Source organism: Diospyros lotus, chromosome 4 (genome assembly GCF_014633365.1).
Source record: "Diospyros lotus cultivar Yz01 chromosome 4, ASM1463336v1, whole genome shotgun sequence".
In the NCBI taxonomy this organism is placed as follows: domain Eukaryota; kingdom Viridiplantae; phylum Streptophyta; class Magnoliopsida; order Ericales; family Ebenaceae; genus Diospyros; species Diospyros lotus.
Genome location: NC_068341.1, coordinates 13,171,174 through 13,195,462, shown reverse-complemented (window position 1 = coordinate 13,195,462; position 24,289 = coordinate 13,171,174). Strand labels below are relative to the sequence as shown.

At 33.3% G+C, this 24,289-nt stretch overlaps 2 protein-coding genes across 2 annotated transcripts in view; one reads left to right on the top strand and one right to left on the bottom strand.

Annotated features, from left to right (window-relative positions):
• Positions 1 to 12,881: 12,881 nt before the first annotated feature.
• Positions 12,882 to 21,800, top strand: LOC127800322 (serine hydroxymethyltransferase, mitochondrial-like). The gene is made up of 16 exons (XM_052334872.1): positions 12,882 to 13,088; positions 13,249 to 13,299; positions 13,476 to 13,562; positions 13,736 to 13,857; positions 14,010 to 14,086; positions 16,548 to 16,672; positions 17,429 to 17,521; positions 18,484 to 18,576; positions 18,710 to 18,907; positions 19,071 to 19,175; positions 19,267 to 19,332; positions 19,496 to 19,573; positions 20,030 to 20,141; positions 20,224 to 20,334; positions 20,455 to 20,620; positions 21,483 to 21,800. The coding sequence occupies exons 1-15, from the start codon at positions 13,002 to 13,004 to the stop codon at positions 20,583 to 20,585; spliced, it is 1,536 nt and encodes a 511-aa protein (XP_052190832.1). The 5' UTR covers positions 12,882 to 13,001; the 3' UTR covers positions 20,586 to 20,620; positions 21,483 to 21,800.
• A 686-nt stretch (positions 21,801 to 22,486) lies between these two features.
• Positions 22,487 to 24,289, bottom strand: part of LOC127799675 (CBL-interacting serine/threonine-protein kinase 8-like) — a 6,144-nt gene continuing 4,341 nt past the window's right edge. The window contains 5 exon segments of the mRNA XM_052333898.1: positions 22,487 to 22,923; positions 23,139 to 23,213; positions 23,307 to 23,363; positions 23,571 to 23,687; positions 23,926 to 24,045. Coding sequence (XP_052189858.1) covers positions 22,822 to 22,923; positions 23,139 to 23,213; positions 23,307 to 23,363; positions 23,571 to 23,687; positions 23,926 to 24,045 — 471 coding nt within the window. The 3' untranslated portion in view covers positions 22,487 to 22,821.

Sequence of the window (24,289 nt, the reverse complement as noted above, 5' to 3'; positions counted from 1 at the left end):
TATGGTTGTTTCAATAATTTCTTCTTTTTTTTTTTCAATCTTTTCTCTTCCTCATTTTCTCTCTAAATTTAAGAGCTAAAACCCACATGCCAACAACCCATCGATTGACCAAGCTCCTAATTGATGAAAACCTATTAGTTAGACAACGAGTTCTTGAGAATTTTTATGTATCGATATTTCTCTTCAAAATTTTATTTTTTTAATTAATTTTATTTTATTAGAGTTTTATTAACTGAATTTAGTTCAATTAAGGGTGTTAGTGACAAAAGGGGTGTCTCAAGAAAAAAAAATCACAAGAACCTCTTACAACTAAATCATAAAAAAATCTCTATCCAAATGACCCAAATAACAATAAGTGCAATGGTGACTTAATTAAGGAGAGCAAGGTGGTTGTTGACAAATGTTACGATTTTCGATGATAAAGGAGATGAGTTGAGATAGAGAATGAAGGTGGTGGAAAATGGTGGGATAGTCAATAGTGTTGGTCATAGCATCTATGGTTGTTTCAATAATTTCTTCTTTCTTTTTTCAATCTTTTCTCTTCCTCACTTTCTCTCTAAATTTAGGAGCTAAAACCCATCAGCCATGCAAACAACCCATCGATTGACCAAGCTTCTAATTGATGAGAACCTATTAGTCAAACAATGAGTTCTTGAGAATTTTTATGTATCAATATTTCTCTTCAAAATTTTATTTTTTTTTAATTTTATTAGAGTTTTATTAACTAAATTTAGTTCAATTAAGGGTGTTAGTGACAGAAGGGGTGTCTCAGCAAAAAAAAAAAAAAAAAATCACAAGAACCTCTTAAACAACTAAAGCATGAAAAAATCTTTATCCAAATGACCCAAATAACAATAAGTGCAATCTATCCTTTGATTAATTAGAATGATGTGCTTTTATATTTAAAAAAAGATAGATGCATAAGTTAGGGTTTTGGAATATTAGTTTATTGACAAGATAAAAATCGTAAATTTTTTAAGTAACAAGTTTAATATCCTTTGTTTTATAAAATTTTAGTGATTGATATATTACCTTTATACTCATAAAAAAATGAAATAAAATAAAATACAAACAAATTTGTCAAATTTAACTTACGTTTTCTTTAAAGGTTGATTCAATTTGTAAAATGTTAAAAATTAAAGAACATTATATGTCATTAAAAAAACTAAAAAGGTGTGATTATATATCAGTTTCCTTGTTATTGATGTGCCAGCCCATGGACAGTTAACTATTGCAGCTCACATGGGCAACTTGCAGTATGTGGACCCTCAATTTAAGGATCACAATATTATAAATGTCAAAACTTGCATTAATTATTTATTTGTATTATATACACCGAACCAAAGTTATTTGTATTATTATTATAACATATTATAAAAAGATTATGTTCATAGTCTCTCTTTTACTTTAATGAGTGTCTTGACGTAGAAAGAAATCAAATCATGCTCTAGTGACAATTTAAACATCGGAATTATTATTTAATTAAATTTGTTTTCCAAAATGGTGCACCCGATTGTCATGTCAACTTGGTTAAGCCTGTTACGCAAAATCACTTAATCAGATATAGACAAAAATTACTTTAAATTTATATATGAGAGAGTGTGAAATGAATTTATTTGAAGCTTAGACGTCCATGTCCTGGCACCTTTCCGGCGGCACACTGATGGAGGTAGACATGGAGGTTTGGCTTTTCCTCTCCCTTGTTTGGTAATAGTGACTTCCTTTACTCTCATTATCCTTCACCTACCAAGATACCCACCCTCTGATAGACTGGGGTCTTATAATTGCTTACTATTTAAAATTATTTTATCTTAATTCCTTGAAATCATATCCTTTGTGTCGTCGTTGACGTGCACGTCTTTAATTAGCTTAGAAGAAATAAATTATAAATTAAATTTTTAACTTTTATGCATGACAAAAATCGAACTCACAACTTATCGAATTGACACCGACATATTTTTTTATCCGATAATTTATGTTTTGAGAGCTCATCTTAATTTCTTTTAAACTTTAAAGAAGTGCCTTTACTAGAATAAAGTCCAATGTCAATGAGCCAAAAGTTTTGAGCTTTTTCAACCTTTGATGTTAAAAAAGATAAAAATAAAAAGGCTTGATAAAATATTAAAAAAAAATGATATCTAGTCTGATTGAGGATGGTGGTCCGTCAATTAACAGGCCTTATTTACTCATTTAAGGATAAAATAATTATAAAAAAATCATATTTTGAATTAGATATAAGATTTAATTAAATATTTACTAAAATAAGTCTTAATTACCCTTTTAAAATTAAAATAAATTTTAAAAAATTATACTTGAATAACACAAACATAAGACATATTTTGAATATTTATTAAATAGATATTTAAATTTGTAAATAGGTGACTAGTTATCATTCTTATTAATGTCAAATATCACTGTTCTAAAATATGGGTAACGGTAATCCACCTTGTTTGAAACATTGTTATTAGTTAATAGAATATAATACATTGTTATTAGTCTCCAAATATTTGCATTAGTTAATAAAATATCTTGATACACGATATAATTATTACTAATCAATTAATATAGTATCCTTCAATTTAGAATAAAACTATTGAAAAAATAACATAATTACCATAAATGGAGGAATTTTGGTATATTTGTTAAAACTTTAACTTAAGAAAATTTTAAGTACGAAATTTCTTTAAACAGTATTTGTTAATCAAAATATAAATCGAAAAAAATAGGATATGGAAAACATTAGACAAAAATAATTTTCATTGTATTTGTTAAATTTATTTGTAAAGAAATTTTGTGATTTTTTATCTTAAACTTTTTAGATAAATTTATATCTTCTTTCCATTTGAATAAGTTATTTTAAACTTTATAAATAATTTATTTTGATATAACTTTATATTACTCATTTTAACAAACACTACCTTAAAGGATATTAGATATAATACATGAGATTTTTAGAAAAATCTAAAAAATAAAATATGGTGATTTTTCTACAAAAAAAAAAATTACCTAATGGTGTTCTAGTAATTTGGATTACCATCTCAAGGATATTTTGATAATTGTTGAATATGGGGTCTTAATGTAATTTATCAAAAGTTTTTGAAGTGCACGTGCAATTTTTCCAAAGATCAAGGTGCAAGGAAACACTTCAAAGTGATTTGGGGTTGAAATGTAATTCTAAAAAGATGAAGGACTAGGAGAAATTATGAAAAAAAACAATGTGAATGCGACTGGCGAATAACAGTTGTTCTATCGCTGATTGTCTTCTCTAACAAATCGATGGCAAGACAGACGAAGGCCATTGATGGCCTAGAAAACGAGAGGGCTTGTGCACGAGGTTGGCACATGTACCCCCATGTACCAAAGAAAAAAAAAATTAAAAAAAGGAAAGAAAAATTAGAGAAACATTCTAGTAAAATATAGAAAAAACGTAAAAATTATTTTGAAACAAGAAATGAGAAGTTAGTTTAGAGGGTTATTTGTATTATCACTAATGTGATGACTAATAGATGATAGTCATAATCATATCATGACTTAAGTTTAATTCATTAGACATTGAATCTCTGCGATGCTAATAGATGATTGTCATGACCATATCATGACTCAAGGTTAATTCATTAGACATTGAATCTTTATGACTAAATTGAACCACATCATATTTAGACACCGTACACGAAAATATTTTTGAATCTTTATTAAATAATTTAATATTTAATACGACATATTTAAACATATTAAGTAACATGATTAAGTCAACAACAAGGAGAAAATGCATAACTAGCTTGTTAATTAGTAGGGGTATTTTTATAATTACATCATTCTGTATCTAATTTATATTTCTAATTTTAATGATGTAATTCTAAGACTTATATCTTATGAATGTATTTTTGAATCTACATTTTGAATGAATGTATGTTCAAACGTATGTAATTTCGTTTACGACTAAATGTTATCAAACACACCCTAATATCAAATTATTAACTATACAAATAAATATATAATTTAAATAAAAAAAATTATAGACAGAAAAAATAAAATATCACTAAATAGATATTTGTACAATAAAGTGATATTATTATACTAATTTTAATGCATTGAACACCTATTTATAGATCTAAATTTATCTATACATATACACAACACAAAGGCTCTGGTAGACACCCTCTCAGGATACAACAAGTACTTCCAAACCTGCGTGCACTCATGGTATTTAGGAAGAAGAGGAAAACAAGATTATAAACCCAGCAACAAACTGACAATAGCAGCAAATTGAATGAAAAAGAAAATAGCATTGGCAGAAATAAGAAGCTGTAAAAGAAGGTGTAGCATGAGAGCACTAGCAAAAATAAGGAGGAAAAGAATACATAGTAGAAATAGATATCAGAAATAGGCTCTGTGGTTGTGGTTTACAAGTGTAGCAAGGGTTGTCTTTTATAGGAGAATTGAAGGTGAACATTGGAGGGATAATCAACTAAGAGAAGATAAATGAAGACCAAATCAAGGATAAAATGATAAGCAGACAAGAGGTAAAAGCGTGGGAGACTTGGTTAGCAAGACGTAGTTTTTCTCAATTGTTGGAGACCAATTTGACGAGGGAATATTTACAAGGGGCAATTTTACTGTATAACTCCTGGGAGGTTACCATTAATTTGGAGTCATGTGTGCCAGTAAAGGCCAATATGTGATCGCCATATGTCAAGTCCTAAGAGTACCACGTGTCTTTAAAATCTCTATTATGATTTTGAACTGGAAAGAGATAGAAAAGAAGATTCATTCAACCAAGAATATCTCCAACACCGCAAGAATTATCTTTATTGGGGAAGGTTATCTTTTTTCCTCGTGAAAAGGGGATTGACCTCTATTTTTGAAATATATCTTATCTCCTAAAAAAAAAGCCAAGAGACATCTATAAATAGAGGATAGCCTCTACATGTATGGGGATCTGACCCCTAAGGAATTTTTTTATTTTTTCTATTATTATTTCTAATTTATAACCCTATGAACTGATTTAAATGTCGAAGTGATCACGGGAAGCAAGTCCCCACCCTTTTTACAAATACTTGATCCGAGATAAAAGAAGATAATTGACTTCGTATCATCACAATTCAAATGGGTTTTCAGGTAAGGCAAGAGAAACAAAAATAAAATTGAACAAAATGTTTCAATGTGCGGTCTACCTCGCGCGCAAGGGGGGCAAATTAACAATTTTGCCTTGAGTTGACCTGTTCTCATGCACATGAGACCCAACTCTCTAATAGCTCTTAAAAGCCCAAGTAGAGTCCATGAGTATATAAAGATGATGGAATCCTTCTATTCTACCAATGTGGGAGAAAGGCACTTTAAGAACCCTTTGAAATATCATTATTTTACAACACTTTGTTGGGTTAATCTTTAATTTATGGCTACTCCTTTTATCTCCAAAATCTGTGAGTGCACATGAGTTTTGGAAGAACTTGTTGTATCTTAGGGGATAGCCGTCTTAGTCCTTTTATCTTATCTTCTTTTATCTGTTTGAACTAGTTTTCCCATCTGTTGATTTCCTCTCAAAGTTGGCATTCCTTGCCTATTAAAGCAGCCTCTTAATGCACTTGTAATGCATGAAAAAACTATTAGTCATTTCAATCATTCCTTATGTCGATACTTTACTGGGTTTTTCTCTGGTTTCTTGTTATTGCTTTTGTCTCCAAAACCTTTGAGTGCATACGAGTTTTGGAAGAGTTTGTTGTGTTTTGGGAGATAGCCACCTTAGTCTTTGCACCATTCATTGAGGAGTGAAAATTATCCTTAAACTTTGTTACGTTTATTACCATGCCTCAAACTTCATACATTTATTGTCCATCCTTGTCAAAAAATTTTCAATGTTATTTGTATAAACCTAATTGAAAAACTATTTCAAAATCACATTATTATAACAATATTATTAATGAAACATTCTATTTGATTTTTATATAAAAATTTTAAACTATTTCACTAATATGATACATAACTTATAAACTATAGTTTAGTGCTATGATCATGAGCCTGGTTAACAATTCAATGAAGGGAAAAAATTCGAGATAGTAAAAATACGAGTATTATTCGACTTGACATATTTTAAACACGGTCAAATATTCTTCATATGAAAAGTATTTGGGATAAAATTAATTTATATTTAATACATTTTAATTAAATAAATTCAGCAATAAAAATTTGACATATTATATATATATATATGTTTATAAATATATTCTTAATAAATAAGTAATACACGAAGAAGATTGAACTTGAAGATACAATTGAGGTCTGCATGTGGGTTACGTGGACAAACAGAGACCCAGAGGCACAACATGGGCATGGCTGAATGGGATGGGAGTAGGTGTTGTAGGTCTGCAGTCGAATAACTTATTAGATAGATGACAGAGAAAAGAAAGATGTGAATGGGGATGGATAAATAATAATATTCATTAATATTTGATAAGAACAAAATGAGATATGGGAATGGTAGTGGACATGTTTGTCTAGTGTCGAATTATAAAAACATTAAATAATGGGACCATCATCAACCATTAGTCATGGCAATAATTAAAAAGACCTTGCCCACATGGATAGTTCAGTTGATTAAGAAGAGGAACACAAAATATCTTTCGCGATGAATTTTAGATCAAGATCAAGAATTGAGTCTTGCAAGCAACAGTGTGAAGGTACCTCTCTTCAAAGTGAGGGAGGCTTCTTGTGTGCGATGAGCTCGGGTCTAGCCACTGTGTCTGGCTGGATCACCATGATTAACCTCCTCTCACGTTCTGTTGGACCGGATGTGAAGAGCGTTCGAAGTGAGCGATTTCACCTTTTGGACCAATAATTAAAAAGGTCTTTGCACATGGTTGTGTGGGAGTAGGTAATGAATTTTTTAGTCAAATTTTTAAAAAATTCAACTGATATACGTTTTATATTTTTTAAGTTTAAAATATGTAAATTAATTTAAACATTTTAAAAGTATGTGAGTATAATATTTTTAATAAAAATATAAAATAATTGATATATAATAAGCAAATAATTTGCTAAATTGCTAACAAGGGTCATGAGAGAGGTAGGTAACTAATAAGATTAGGGCCATGTTTGGAATTAAATTTTTTAACATAAAAAATGTGAAAATAAGGTGAAATTTATTTAAATGCTTGCATTTTTACATAGAAATATTTTCATTTATCCCTCATACTATGAATGAAAAACACACAATTTTAATTTTTATATATTGCTAATAAAAAAAATAACCCCAATCAAGAGTTATTTAAGAGATTGAGTAAACCATTATTGCTAAGTTTAAATAACAGTATTATAAATTCCTTCACCTTTTAACTTTAATTAGCAATAATTGAGTACTGTGTGATACCCAAAAAAAAAATGGTAAATTGCTGTTAGGAATTTTGAATTTGAGACATGATCGGGAACAACCAATGCTCATCGGCTGGTTGGTGTTAATTTTAATATATTTTAAAATAACGCATTACCCTATTTATTTGAAACTATGGGTAAAATAAAAATAAATATGCTAAATGTAACGGTGCATATATTTCAGGTGTTAAATTTTTTCGTATATTTAATACAAAAGAGGCTTATATGCAATTTATTTTTGTTCCAAAAGTATAAGAAGTTGACAAATCATTTAAAAATATGACATTGTACATGGAATAAAAAGATAACTACTGGTTTATATATATTGACTTCTTATTTTATTATATATAATTACTTTCATTCTACAAATCTTGACTTCATACAGCATGAAAGTCCTGTGCTACGAAATCTATGGGCAGTAGATTTTTGACCAATGCGGAGTGAGGATTTTGACTGCGAATTTAAATATAAAAATATAATTTTAAAAATAAGATAGTAATATTATTATTAAAATATAAAAAAATATAATTATTCTTTATAATTTTTTATACTTTGATAACGTCGTATAATAATTTTATTATTAATTTTATTAAATATATTATTTTTAACATACATAACTAAATTATTATTCATTCACTAGTATTTAATCCTATTATGTAATCTATTCTTCACAATATTCATTACATAAAATATTATTTTAACTATAGTAGTAGCAATTGAAATAAAAAAAATGTGTGAATATTGAGAAAGAAAGTAAAAAATATCAAACCGCTCTCATGTCAGCAGAGAAAGGTTAAGGATAGAAACTGATTGCTGGGTTCCTTAATTTACATCTCTTATTAGAATCGTAGGACCAAACAACAAGGGGCGCTTGTGATAATGCGTTAACAAAAAATAAATAAATAAATTTAAAAATAAAATAAATTAGAATTTAAAAATTAGTGAATTTGGACTATTTGACCTATTTAGACTAAATTTTAACATAATAATTTTTAATTAATTTTAAGAGTTAGGTTTAATTAAAAATAATATAAAATTAAAAAAAATTAAGATCTAGCCCAATTGCCACCACTGGCCGTCACTTAGCTCAGCCCTTGGATTTGACTAATCAGTTCAACAACCAATTGTCACGCTTCCAGTTTTGTCGGGTGCTTTTCCTTTCTTTTGTTTTTTTTTTTCCAGCCTGTATTCTTAAATCATATCAATTTGTCAACTTCAGTATGTGCATTCTTACCACCAAACATGTAACATTAGCATTGTCCGTGTGGACAGCCTAGTTATCAAGAAGAGGGCATAAAATATTTTTTGTGATAAATCTTGAATTATGATTGAATATCGAGTTTTGTCAGTGATAATATGAGAGTTTTCTCCAAAAAGAGAGGCTCTTTATGTACAGTGAACTCGAGTCTAACCACTGCGTCCGGCTAAATCACCATAATTAACCCCTTCACATTCTGTCGAGTCGGGGTGTGAGGACGTCCGGGATGAACGATTTCACCTTTGGACCATGTAACGTTAGCATTGACTTGAAATTTTAATAAAGGAATCTCACTACTTATCTATCACCTAAATTCATTTCGTAGCAATGAATAATAATCACATAAAATTTAAACAGTCAATTTAACCATTCCTAAGGCTTAATCACGGCCATGGGCACATTACATACTTCAAACCACTAATTACGTGATTTGTCGTGTAGTATTTTGTTATAATTTGTTCTGGTAACAGATTTGCACGAGAAAATTAACCTTTACATTAATTTTCTTCCTAAATTAATTAATTTGCAGTGTTTTAGAGACGGTTCAGTTACCATTTTAGACCCGAAAAGTCTGTCTTATCTTGCCGGCCGGCCGGCCCGCCATGGGATTGCAGCTGATTTCTACGAGAAACAGTGGTTTCGGATCTTTGGGCCCCGCCCCGACCAAATGCCATGGAATTCCACGATTAAGCTGTCATAGACTCTACGCGTCAACAAAAACGTCGTGAGTCGAGGAGTCGTCCCCACAAATTGACAACGCTCCGCTGGACGCCTCAAATTAAACGTCCGCGTTCCCAATTTCCCATAAATGATGACGTGCCACCGGACTCTGAAGGACCATGCTATTGGTTTGTAAAAAAATTTTGAAAGAAGACAAATTGGCAAATAAATTTATAAGATAGAGATTAAAATATTAAAATGTTCTTGTTTATATTGTATTGTATTTTATTTAATGTAATGTGAATGAGGGTATTTTAATCTTTTAATCTCTATTTTGTATACATGTCTGTCAATGTATCTGACCTTATAGAAGAACTCTTGATTGGTATTTTATGAGCTAACATATCATAAATAATAAAAATATTATTCATGTCTCATTATTTTATGTCACTAATCAAAATAATATTTTATTTATGCGTCTCATCGTTTTACGTCGCCTCACCGCGTCACTTTATTACTTTAGATGAAAGGTATTTTAGACATTTTAATTACATTATGTAGCTCATGATATAACTCATAGAGTACCAATAGCATTTTTCAACTTTGAATAAACTTATCAGACATGATTTTTGATGTGGATTGATATCCTTTAATTCTTATAATTTATTATACTCATTATTAAAATTAAAATTTAGTTATCCTTTTGTTTTTGTCAAATCTATTAATAGAAATTGACATGATCTATGTTAAAAACAAATTACACTATTAATTTTTAAATTTTATATCCTATAATAAATTAGTCATTGTATTTTAATTTTGATCATTGCATACATTAAATTTTAATTTTTGTTAACATTTATTTTCTTCTAATTTTTTTACCAAATTCTATTTGTGGAGCGAAACTAAACAAAACAAGTGTTAAAGCAAGTTCAAAGGAAGCCCAAAATTGCACTAAATTGAGAGCTAAAAATGGGCCAAAGAGGTTCGACTTGTAGCCAGAACTTGGGCTTTTTATGAGATCTGCAAATGAGTGGCTCGATGGGCCTAAGAGTTAGGTGAAAATAAGCCTGAAAGATCTTTTAAACTTGGACTCTTCAGTGGTATGAGAGTGAATTGGACTTAAAATTGGCCCTAGAAAAGGTATTTATTGGGCTTAAGATATAGTCGACTATTAAGAGCTGAAAATAGGATTGAGCAAGAAAAAATCAAACCAAAAGCTCCAAATTGATTCAAAATGCCAAACTGTCGTCTCACAAAATGAAGCATTCAATTATAAATTATCAATTTTAAAAATCGTTCAAAATGGTTTTGGTCTGAATTTTGAATTACCGTTCTAATAAAATTAAGTTTTTTTATGATTTAAATCTTATGTTTAGTCATAAAATTATAAGTTTTAATTAATTATCAAATAAATAGAGTTGGTAAATGGGTCGGGCAGCCAATGGGCCGGCCTGCCTCCTAGCCCCACCAAATACTATAGCAAATGGGCCGGACCAGCTCGATACTTAGCAAATAGGCTGGGCGGGCTAGTGCTTTGTGGCCCGCAGCTCGTTCGGACCACCAAAAATGGGGTGATCCACCAAAATGGCCCTGTTGGGTCTGGCTTGGCCCGTTTATTAAGGGCTATAGGACCGTGTCGGGCCCCCATTTCTCATTGTCCAACCCAACCCGCCTCCCTCGCGAGCCAATTTTGGCCCATTTGCCAACTCTATAAATAAAGCAACAAAATCATAATTTTCTATTTAATGATTTAGAGTAAAAGCCATAAAAAAAAATTAGATTGCCATCAACTTTTTTTTTTTTTTGGTTTCATTTTTACCTCCCTCTTAACTATATTAATTATTAACTTGGGTGAGTGGGTTAGTTAAATTGTTAACTCCCCCCTCTCTCTTTTTTTTTTTTTTCATTTTCCCTATTAGTTGTTGCTAATTAGTGTAGCTCAAATTGATAAAATCTGGCAAACTGCCTAAATCATCCAAATCTGAAGTCTCTAATTCGGTCTATTATGTTTCGGAAAATAAACAAACAATTCATAATAATTTTTTTGGCATCATAGTAAAAAAACTCGAATTTTAAGTCAAATAGCATCATAAGTATAGTTATTATTATAATATAAATTTCTGCTAATATATTAACAAAATGTTATTACAATATTATTATATTTTTACAATAAATTATGTAATGATATTATTATTATATCCTATAATTTTTAGACCAAAAAAAAAGGTTCCCAACCTAAAATTGGTTATAAACTTAATAATCAAACAATTGAATGGTGAGAAAATAATAATGAAAAGTCAAAAAGATAAACCATCTTTGGCCCAAGAGAAAAGGGCAAGTCAGTCAAACAAATTAAAAAAAAAAAAATCAAATCTTCAGTCTTTACCTAATGCGATAGATGGCAAGACCTAGACCTAGACCTTGCCAAACTTAAAAATGTAGTTGTCTCTTACTATTTTGGCCAATTTATCTATATTTTTATCATATCCTCAAAATGTGTGTCTATTCCTTATAAAAGACTGTTTTTACAAAGGTTTCCCTTCATCTCATTCACCATTTAAGAGTAAGAAAAGTCTTAAAAGGTGAGTTACAATGTGAAACTCTTATAAATTAGGGATTTCTTTTATTTATTAAAACATTAATTAAGATCTCAAAAACCCATATTAACTAGTTGTGAAAAGTTAAAAATAAACATATCAAATCTTAATTTGTAGTGCCCTTTTTAATTTTATTTTTTATAGATTTACTTTTTAAAAAGTTATCTACAACTCAAATAATGTGTGAGTGTCCCTTCAACTTTTTAGTCTTTTTTATTTCTTTAGAAACTTGTTCAATTTTGTTCATAATATCGTCGACACTTATGTTTTCACTAAAATTATATTTTATACATTTGATTTCCTATATGTTTAAATAAAAATTTTGAATTTTAAGTGTATTTTCTTATCTAGAGTTTCATATCTTATAAATGACTTGAATCTATAAAAGATTAAGTTTAATGGTTTACATTTTATTGGGTTGAGTTTGAGCTCAAATGTGATGCAAACTCAAATTTAAGACTTAAATTTCTTTATTTAAAATTTATCAAGTTTAAACTTCACCTCACTTCAATTATGTTAAAACATTTTTATAAATTTTAAATTTAATTTTAGTCCTGTTCATATAGAATACATAAAATTTATGTATTGTAATATATATTTAAAATTTAAATAGTATAATAAGGTGATGAAAAATGCGTATATATGTCATTGGAAAATATGTATATTGACATATACTAATTTCAATATAATATATTGAAATACATTAAGTATTTAAAAAATATATTAAAAATCTAATTTATTTTTGTCATAAGCATAGTATCTAGTCTGACTGCTTTACTTATTTTTATTTTTTAATATTTATTTTATTTTGCTTTGATATTAAAAAAAAGTACTCTCTTTTTCCCCTGTTGTGTGTTTTTTTTTTTTTTTTTAATTTCGAGGTGATTTCCTAATTTATCAATAGAATAGAATAATAATAATTGTTACATTTGTTCCAACATTTGCGTCACCACCAACCCCGCGGCCTCTCAACCAACTACAAAATCCAAGACCCAGACAGAAGAAAGTGGGGGACGCATCTGCGTTAGAGAGAGAGAGAGAGAGAGGGAGAGAGATCGAAACGGCAAAAGCAAAAGAAGAGAGAGAGGGGGAGAGAGAGAGAGAAGCAGAAGGCTGCAATGGCGATGGCACTTCGTAGACTCTGCTCTTCCATCAATAATCCTCCTCTTCGTTCCCTGCCTCATGCCGGTTCCCTCTATTACATGGTCTCTCTCTCTCTCTCTCTCTCTCTCTCTATATGTATATATAAATTATATATATATAAGCTCATATTGCCTTTGCGAATTCGCTGCTCAGTTGATTCATTTCATTTCAGTCGCTCTCTTCGTTGTCTTCGTGTGATCTTTTTGATCTCTTTTTTTACAGTCATCCCTACCAAGCGAAGCAGTTAGCGAGAGGGAGAAGTCTCGCATCACTGTAATCCATCTCTGATGCCTTTTATTTCTTTCCACGTTCCGTGCATTGAAACTTATGGATTTGTTAGCCAGATGTATATATTTATTTTCTGTTGGCAAGATCTATGACGAGTTAGTGGATCCTGTGCTGGTTGTTTAGAAAAATCAATTCATGCTCTTGACGTATTTGGTTGGCAGTGGACGAAGCAGTTGAACGCTCCGCTTGAGGAGGTAGATCCAGAAATCGCCGACATCATTGAACTCGAGAAAGCTAGGCAATGGAAGGTACATATTAGTCACTCGGATTGTGCACATTAATTTAAATGTTTCTCATTGGTTTTTACATCAATATGTTGGTGTGGGCTTTTGTGAATGTGCATTTTGGTCATGGTTGTATCTTCCGCTCTTTAGGACATTAATTTTGTATTATAATTGGAAATTTTATGCACTTTTGGTAGGGATTTGAACTCATACCTTCCGAGAACTTCACATCTGTGTCGGTGATGCAAGCAGTTGGGTCAGTGATGACCAATAAGTATAGCGAAGGGTATCCTGGTGCTAGATACTATGGAGGAAACGAGTATGCAAATCCCCTTCACTTTGCTGCTTTGGCCATATTATGATAATGATTTGCCAGATGCTGAACATATGGGTCTATTTTGTATGGAGCTTTTGCTTGTGACATAGGTTTTATGTTTAATAATGAACATATATTTCATACACTACTTTTAGGTACATCGACATGGCTGAGTCCGTTTGTCAAAAGCGTGCTTTGGAAGCGTTTGGGCTGGATCCTGCAAAATGGGGAGGTAAATGCATTACACAAATGATTCTTTTTAGCAGAAGGAAAGACTTTTTATATTTCATTTGCAACATCTTTATCTACTTTTGGTTGTCTGGGGCCTTTTGATGCCAGTACATTTTATATGCCTTTGGATACAACTCGGCCATAGCCTCATTAGCTGAACAACAAATCAACAAATCTCACGCATGAGGACATGATCTGATCTCCCAATTCTTTTGATAGAACAGAATCAACAAATCTCGTGCATGAGGAGAATATTGATATCTAATAAGTTATTTAATTATTTTGATGATGTAAATAAAGGATTGTGTTTGGAATTAGTTGCCTTCAACTAAGAGGAGCATCATAGGAGTCAGTTGTCTACCACAGTTTTGGTCTACTTGAATTCAATTATCAAGTGTTTTGTGCTATTTCCAAATTCCAAGTCTGAGTGGGCATGTAACATCCCGTTCGAGCGATAGGACCGGAACAACTTACCTTGATGGGTCTACACGAACTTCTCAGGGGGGTCACCCATCCCTGAATTAACCCAGGTTAATCACGCTTAACTTAGGAGTTCTTTGCCAACATTTAGCCCAAAAGGTATCCAGCTGGTGTTGTTTCCTTCCTTACACTATCCTCGATATATACTAACTTCTCTGGGCTCTCGGGGTATTACATTCTCCCCCCCTTGAGCACATGACGTCCTCGTCATGCGACCTTACAACCAGTCCCAGATCTCCCCCCGATGCATGGCCGATGTGGGATTCGCCTAAGGTGCCTACACGCACCCCCCTTTGGGGACTCAGCATCCTCGCTAAGGTTTGCCCCACCATCGCGCTCAGAGGCTCGAGGGTCGGCTCTAATACCATTTGTAACATCCCGCTCGAGCGATAGGAAGGACCGGAACAACTTACCCTGATGGGCCTACACGAACTTCCCAGGGGGGTCACCCATCCCTGGATTACCCCAGGTCAAGCACACTTAACTTAGGAGTTCTTTACCTACATTCAGCTCAAAAGGTATCCAGCTGGTGTTGTTTCCTTCCTTACACTATCCTCGATATATACTAACTTCTCTGGGCTCTCGAGGTATTACAGGGCAGAAACACTTATCAGACATGGGTAGTGGGGGCTAAAAAGTTAGTATGAGTGGGTTGAGTGTATCTCCATGATATCTCTACTTACAAATCCATCTTCAGGACTGACCTGATAATAGTATGGTATGCCTTACTAGTTGGACAAAGTTTGGGCACACATAGGACCCGTTAGCTTGGCCATAGGATCCAGCCATTGGAGTATTGTCCACTCTCCATATGACTGCTCACAGTACCCTCAGCTTGCCGTGGTAATTCTTCACCCAAGCACCTTATTACTTTCCACTTGGAGCTATTCTCCTTAGAGTACAATTTCCATGCATACTTGATGTTTCCTGCAAGCTATTCCCACAGGCTGCTCCACATGCTGCTTCAAACAGCCTGATCTTGCAGGACACTCCTGCAGGCACGCTAGGAGCATCGCATCCTCCTATATCTCCACTGGCTCTGACAAACTAGGCTGAGGGAAGGCCTTCTAGACTTCCACCCATCTCTATCCATGATTATATCTTCTGTATGGCTATTTATCCTATCTCATGTTTATGGGTTTCCCGTCAAATTTTCTTTGGTTTTCCTCTTCCTTTTTTGCTACAAATTTCCTCCAGTTCATCCACTTGCCTCATAGGTGCTTAAAAGTTAAAACTGTCTTCTAACAACATATTCAAACTATTTTTATTGTGACATCCTCATCTAATCTTAAATAGGCATCACTCCAACCTTATCACTTATGATCTCATCTCTTGCTTTGTTTTTTTGTATGGATGCACATTCACTGTAACGTTCTCATCTCAATAACACTCAACATTTTTTTGTATGCTGAAGCTCAACTGCCCAATATTCTAAGCCATTCAACAAAGATGGTCTTGTAGCTGTCTGATAAAATTTGCCTTTTAGCCAGAATCCTAATTAGCAAAAGAAAGAAAGAAAAAAAAAAAAAAAAAGAACCAGACTTTTGGCAAGGATATCCTTCTTTAATCAAGTTGGTTTGCAATTATCTGATTTTAGTATTGGTGTCATTTTCTAAGCTTTTTAGAGGCATATCTCTCACTGGAGATACTTATTGATTAGTAATACTGTTGGTATACAGTTTCATGCAATTTGAGTCACTTTTGCTCAGAAATGGGCAGATTGTAGAAAAGAGGAGAACCAAGAGGGAAATCATAGCTTCAAAATCAGGCAGTTTTCCCCCCGATTCCACATGCTACTGAATGCTGATTTGCACCAGTTGGTTGGTCTGGAAATGCTGTCACTAAAATCTTGTTATCTCTGTTGTGCTTGTAGTTTGAAATAGGAGGTTCTGTGCATAAAGATGATCGTAGTATCACTAATCATTAATTTAAAGTTGTTTAAATTATTTGGTTTCCCCATTGTCATCCCTTATTTCTTGCAGTCAACGTGCAATCATTATCTGGATCCCCTGCTAACTTTCAAGTTTACACTGCACTACTGAAACCTCATGAGAGAATCATGGCTCTTGATCTTCCTCATGGTGGACATCTTTCACACGGATATCAGGTTCATAGTTTTATGGTTATTTACCTCTCCTAGTTATTAGAGTAAATATATTCAATTATTTCTATTTTATGGCTTATGCTTTTATTTGCTTGCTATGGAAGTAGAAATATTAGGAACACAGTATGTTGAGAATGCTTTTGTTACCTTATAACAAATGTTGTATGAACAAGCATTTATACTATGCCCATCTTATTAGTTTTTGTTGTGGAAAGTCATTTGGCATTAATAAAGGGATCTAAATTAGAAAATTGTAGTGGCCAGTAAAAACTAATTTGGACATTGTAAAGTGTTAGATATGCTAAACATAGACAATTAATTCCATTCTGTGGAAAGAGTGAACCCCATATTATAGCTTTATTTATTGTGATCCCCTATTGAAATTTCGGTTATTGTTTCTAGTTTCTTGTTTTGCGATAAGCTACCTAATACCACTTCTTGAACAACCCCGAATGCCAGTTTGATATTAACTGACCTAAATATCTTGTCAACGTCCTTGTATGTTCTAGATAAACATCAATGATGGGGGCTCTGCATTCTTGTCCTCTTCTTGGTGCTCTTTGTTTATTTTTAGCAATAGAAGTTTCTTTTCCTAAAGGTCATTAGTATGTTGTGAGCTTAAAACTGAATCCTTCTTTTGGTTTGAAGTGTTTTGATAGCACACGGGGCATAACTTTTGCAATTGCTTTGTTTTGATGGAAAAATTCACAAGCGGCGATCCTGATAGACAATTCTTGTCAAATGTATTCCATTCTGCAGACTGACACCAAGAAGATATCTGCTGTCTCAATATTTTTTGAGACAATGCCATACAGATTGGATGAGAGCACGGGGTATATTGACTATGATCAGGTAATTTCTATTCCCCTTCTAGAAGGTCATTCTTCCAATTGATCAGGATTGTTATTTCCTTTCTAGATTGTTAAGATATATTCATCATATATATATATATATATATATATGAAAGGGTTAGCCTTGGTATCAACGGTAAGGTTACTCCTTTGTGACATCACAATTTGTGATGGCATGGCATTCATAATCTCAATTGAGTTCTAAAAGTCACATAATAATACAAATACATGTAACAGACAATGTGGCTGAATTTTAACCCAGATGCCCTTCTTGATGCAACCCTTTTTCAAAAAAAGAAAAAAAAGTAAAGGCAAGGGTAAGGCTGCATACAAATATGACCTTTCCCCGACCCTTGCAAAGCTAAGAGCCTCATGCATTGCGGTGCCCTTTATGCATATATGCTAGAAAAGACATTATAGAAAAGATAAATTTATAACCTGTTAGATAAATTGGTCTCATTGTTAAGTAATTTGTGAATACTTAATTTACCAGATTGAAAAGATGCTAAAAGTATGCACTCTAAAATTTCCCCACTTGTATTGCATAACCTGATATCCATTCTTATTAACATGTGGCCTGACAAGTTGCTGTTATGGAGGGTGATGTTGCACATTGAGTAGTAGTGAAAAATGGTTGGAGTGCTACCATGACAAACACAATTAACACTGGTGTCTTATCAACTATCCTGCAGAAGCAATGCCACATGGCAGAACTTTGTATTTGTATCCACTTTTAACACTGTATTTGAGGTTTGAATTTTAAATGGATCCTTTTTATTTTTTCAATTAACAATGAACAGCTTCACCTGTCCTGTTTATATTTGGGCTCTTTACGAAACCATGCATGTTTTGCGTCTGTCTTTGTTGCTTGTGTATATTTGGAGTTTGGAATATGAGGGCTCTCTCCCCCCCTTGCCTCCGGTTGGTTTGAAAACTGAACATTACATTATTACATTGTCACAGTTGGAGAAAAGTGCCACGCTCTTTAGGCCTAAATTAATTGTTGCTGGTGCAAGTGCTTATGCACGACTTTATGATTATGCGCGTATCCGGAAGGTAAACTCCTATTTCACTGATATTATTATATCTCACATCAGATTTTTTTATTTTCTCTTTTCTTTTTCTTTTCCCTGTTCATTTGTTAAATATGTTGAAATCATGAGATAATTTTTTCCTATTTATTCTTCAGGTTTGTGACAAGCAGAAAGCTGTTATGCTGGCTGACATGGCCCACATTAGTGGATTGGTTGCTGCTGGCGTCATCCCTTCTCCTTTTGAATATGCTGATATTGTGACAACTACAACACATAAGTCACTCCGTGGCCCACGTGGGGCTATGATCTTCTTCAGAAAGGGGGTGAAAGAGATTAACAAACAAGGGCAAGAAGTAAGTTTGAATTTAGTACTTGGAAGTAGAGTGAAATTTTTTACTTAATTTTGGTATCCATCACTTGTATGCCATTTTTTCAGTTAATTAGGTTGTTTTGCTAGCCTTTTGGAGTTACAAAATGATTCCTCAGATTCTTTCAATTTTTTTGCTCCATTTATAGGTGAGGTATGATTATGAGGACAAAATCAACCAAGCTGTCTTCCCTGGACTTCAAGGCGGTCCCCACAATCACACTATTGCTGGTTTGGCAGTCTCCCTGAAGCAGGTTGAAATCTTTTTACAATTTTAGTGTCTTGTATGGTCTACTGGATTTTATTGTATTTAAGCTTATGTTCTTGACTTACCTTTGACTGTAGGCCATGACACCTGAGTATAAGGCTTACCAAGAGCAAGTTCTCAGTAATTGCTCAAAATTTGCTGAGGTACTGCTAATAGGCACCTATCTAACTTGGCAATTGGCAGTTAGCTTAAAGACCATTTTTATATGCATTGTGATGTTTAACTATTACTTTGTTCCCTGGATATTTCATTCGGTCTCGATTTTGCTCTAGTATTTTACACAATAAAATTCTGCCAACTTTGCAGAGTTTAGTAGAGAAGGGCTATGAACTTGTGTCTGGCGGAACTGATAATCATTTGGTCTTGGTGAATTTAAGAAACAAGGTAAGAGGATAAATTTCTTTATTTGGAACTAGCTGCATCCCCTTACAATAGAACTACTACTTCCAATATTATGAAGAGCTATTAACAATGGTTCATTTGAACTCAAAACAAAAAAGATGACATTATGTTCCACATACCAGAGTGGTTGTCACAAGAAAATTTCTTTATTAGTTTATTTGTAAGATTATTTCTAACTGGAATTATGGGTAATACTGTGAATTTTTCCAATGGAATATCATTGTGCAATATAAGCTCCCTGAGAGGGAACATGCTGCTAGGATATCGTGTTTCATTACAGAATATGAGAGTGGATGTGTACATATACTGGAGTTTGTCAGTTAACCAGTGATCTGAAATTGCTATTTGAGAGAAACTGATTAAATAGCAGCATGTAACGCATAAATGTTTTCAACAAGAGTTACTGTTAGTCATTTCTTACAGAAGTGGTTTGTACAGGGCATTGATGGCTCTAGAGTTGAGAAGGTTTTAGAATCTGTGCACATTGCAGCCAATAAAAATACTGTTCCTGGGGATGTGTCTGCTATGGTGCCTGGTGGTATCCGTATGGGTAAAAGCCTTCTAATTTTATCATTTTGCATGTACCAATGATAATTACGTCATAGTTGAGAACTTCTTATATGGTGATGCAGGAACTCCTGCTCTCACTTCTAGGGGATTTACTGAGGATGATTTTGTGAAAGTAGCTGAATTTTTTGATGCTGCTGTGAAGTTGGCCTTGAAGATAAAGGCTGACGCCAAAGGTTCTTGACTCTATTATCTTTGATGCATTAATTTTTATTTTCAGAAGTGATAAGGTGCAAGTTAGAAATAAGTGCAACACTCCTATTCTTACCCACACAAATTTTGGGTTCTAAAATCAGGAGCAAAGTTGAAGGACTTTGTATCCGCTATGAAATCAGATGTCTATGTGTCTGAGATTACAAAGCTCCGTCATGAGGTCGAGAGTATGCCAAACAATTTCCTACAATTGGTTTTGAAAAGGGCACAATGAAATATAAGGACTGATTGATCATCTTTACAAGCCAGGTATGTTCTACCCATTGGGGTATTTATTTGAACAGCCAGTTCTAATTGTTATTGCTTTACTGTATGATTGAGTTGTCAGAAACTATCATCTGGCTTATGGTTTTCAAACGTCCACAAAGAATATTGGTAGATATGTTACTATTTCTAGTATATAGGAAGACATTGATAATCTAACTGAGTTCTTCCAATATAAAAATGTCATTCAATATGTTGAGCTATCCTATCAACTTTGTTATACATTGAAAACATAAGCAATATGGACGCTGAAGTGTCTTGATATATTGTCTATATGCCATGTCTTTTTTACTCTCTGGTTCACTGTACAGTTTCCTGTGGTCGAGTCTTGTTCATCTGTTATTCTGATGTTGATGCTAGATTAAGGACCTAACCTGCACATTGCTTCAGTGTCAATTTGTGGGTTTCTTTTGGGTACTTTATGTTTTATAGGACTTCAACTATATGCTTTTTGTCTTTGGAAGCAACATTTCTTGCATAAAATGCTTATAGTTAGCTAGTTAAACATTTGCTTTCTTCCTCTTGTTGAAGTTGCACATGACGCAAATAAGATCCTAAATTAGCTATGAGTTTAGCTTAGCTATCTCATGACTCATGAGTGTGTATAATGCTACCTTTCTTTTCTGATAATTAAAAATTTGACACACACTTTCGAAGAGTGTTGAAGGTGGAGGGGGGCTTTTTGGACCTCCTGGAGTTCAAATAGTTATGAACTACCCAAAAAAATAGAAAATGTCATAGAATCAGAGTAATGACTGCACTGTGTGTCCTATATGTATTCATTTTTTTTTTTTTTTCTGTCGTGGGTTGTTCTCACCTTTTTGCCTACCCGTTTGTTGCCGAACAGATTTGGTCGATGGGCTGTCTTTTTATATCAACACAGGCTTGGGAGAGTTGAAGTACGGATAATTGTAGTGCCGATCATGAAGAAAGCATGTTGTTGAGCTGAGATTCACAGCAGCAGCATGCAGCAAAAATTGGGATGCATGTTTTACTTCTCACGAGGAAAGGGAAAATAACAATAATATAAAACGGAAAGGCAGGACTGCCAATTTGTTGCAGATGTGTAAATTTTTTTAATTTCAATTAATTCCCACGCAATGTATAAACATTTTGGTGTTTGGTCACCTAGCCTTGTATCTTGGCTTTTTGGTTGATTCTGTTATCCGCCATTGTTTCCTTCCCACGAACGGTCTGTTGGTCCATTGCCACATTATATTCATTTGGCTGGAAGCCAGGTAAAGTACACCAGCAAATTGTTCAATTCTGATTGAACTTAATTTGGCGGATCAACACTAATTCGGTCCGTTAATTATGTTTTTTTCTTTAGGTTGTTCAAATGGGGTTTAGAATATTTTAGTATTTCAAATTTGTGATTGTATGCAAAGTGTGCAGACTTGAACCAATTTAGGCGTGTCTATATTCCAGTAATAATCAGATTAAAGAGCACAGAGGACTTTGCTTTAACAAGTCGATAATGCGCCAAATTGGATAAGGCTTTTTGACCTTTGCTTTGCCTTTCTAGGAGCACGTTCAGTATTCAGAGAGGAGGCGAAGTTTCCGGAACGGTTGTCGCATTTTAGTATATTTTGATCCAAATGGACAAGTGCTTTAGTTATAGAGTGACAACATATGATCAAGGATTGCTATAGTTTTTGTCAAATTCATTTCAGCACTGACCATTAGAAAAATCATTATTCTAAGCAGCTGCAAAAATTTGTAATGGACATTGCTCATGTAGGATTTCACGTGACTCCTTTAGTACGTTTTGAACCAAAAGGACAAGCCAACATGTTGCTTTTTAACTGAACGGCACATGGACCCACCAAAAGAAGCAAGAGAAGTTAAGGGTAAGGAAAGGAGAAATTTAAATAAAATATACCAATCTCATCAAACCCTTAGCTAGATTGTAATCAGCCTAAGCTTGTCTATCCGGTAATAAATTGTACTAGCAGCAAGAACTGTAACGGTTTGGTCAACTAGAGATTTACAACTCTTAATTATACAACGAAGGTCGGAACTACTTCTCACTTTCTTGTTATCCCCAGCCTGTAAACTTCGGTTGATGCTACAAACTCAATGTTACAAGACCTAAAGGCGGTCGCTGAAACAGAAAGAACGAGGAAGAGCGAAAACCTGTATAAAAATACATACAGTTTACTCGATAAAAGTAGCAGAGAACTAAATTAACGCCTTTTGCTCCTAGTCTTCGTACTCCTTGATTTGCTCAAATCACTCTGCGGCTTCCAGATGATATCGTCAAGGTTGTCGCAGAAGTTCTTATAAAACTACAACATAAATGTGCAAAGACCTAATTAGCAGCAGTCTCATTGCAAAAACCAAAATAGCCTTAGTTTTTACATCAAAACAAAAATAAAGAAAAGATGGGGGATAAGAGGAAGATTCGATAATAATAAGCTCTTAACAGGTAGGGATAGTTAAAAATTGGGATAAAGAGTGTCTATAAGCAAATATATTAAGATGTTGGCAGTGAAAAACAGACCTTGAGGTATTCACCAGCATCTCCAGCTGCTTTCTGAATGTCAACCATGAAAAACGTTGGAGCAACTTCAAATACCTGTTTTAAATTTTAAAAAAAAAAAAAAAAAGGTAACTGCAAAGTTCGAGAGTGGCCCAGAATGATCATCAAGGTATTGGGCTAAGAACATACTTCCAGAATGACAGAAAAATGTGACGTCTTATCCGGTGAAAGGCCTTCCACCCTCATCTGTGATGAAAAAGAAAGTTTTGAGTTAATGTTTTAGGACTACATGTGAGGCTGTTTTCTGTAGAAGCAGCAGGAAATGAAACTGAAAAATGAGACAGTTCAACAAAAATGTCTTATATTGAGCTGACAATACTGAGAGGAAAGAAGGAAATCACCCAATCTCCCAAAACTCTAACAAGGTCATTAGCAAACTCCATAACGGTCTACCTTATAGTTGCGGATATGTGTCTTAAAACCCATTGATTGTGCAACAACTTCCATACTAGACAAAACCACCTTTGCAGGTTTCTGTGATACAAAGCGAGTCTGAGGCTTCACAGAGTCCTGTCAAATAGTAAAAAAAAAAATCAAATATGTAAACAAATTATTAAGCTAGGATAAATAATATTGTGATATGAATGCATGATAAGGCATCAATCATGGAAACAAAGATGCATAAGCACAAGAAAAGTGAGGTGACATGGCAGCATGCAGCTAATGCAGTACTGAATCTGTGGTTTGCTTGGTAATCAAATAGAATGACTGAAGTTTACTGTGTAATTAACAAGTTTATGACTCATACCTTGCGGCGATCAAACAGTGCTGAGAGATTTAACCCTTGAGATAGAATAATTAGGTCAAATGCATTAAGAGGCAGGGGACCCAGATGCTCCTCCCTGTATTGCTCTTCAGCCTTTTCTTCCTAGAAAACATCACATATGCGTGGCAAATGCAAGCAAAATCTTAATAAACTAGCTAGGAATGAAAAAGGCCTCGCATCTAGTGGATGGGAGAAACAATGGCTTTAACAGTAAAAATTTTCTCCTTTTATAACATATTATCAGGTAAGTCATGTTTCTATATATACAAAGTTAGTTTCACAATATCAATTGTGTGATGGAACATGACTATCAATTATTTTCATTTACTGCTCTCTCGTGAAACTT

Excerpts from the sequence above, each read along its gene's own strand:
- LOC127800322 (XM_052334872.1), top strand. The coding sequence starts at position 13,002 with ATGGCGATGGCACTTCGTAGACTCTGCTCTTCCATCAATAATCCTCCT. Across the intron at positions 18,577-18,709 it reads ATTATGCGCGTATCCGGAAG|GTTTGTGACAAGCAGAAAGC; the intron begins GTAAACTCCTAT and ends TTTATTCTTCAG. Across the intron at positions 19,333-19,495 it reads ATTGCTCAAAATTTGCTGAG|AGTTTAGTAGAGAAGGGCTA; the intron begins GTACTGCTAATA and ends CCAACTTTGCAG.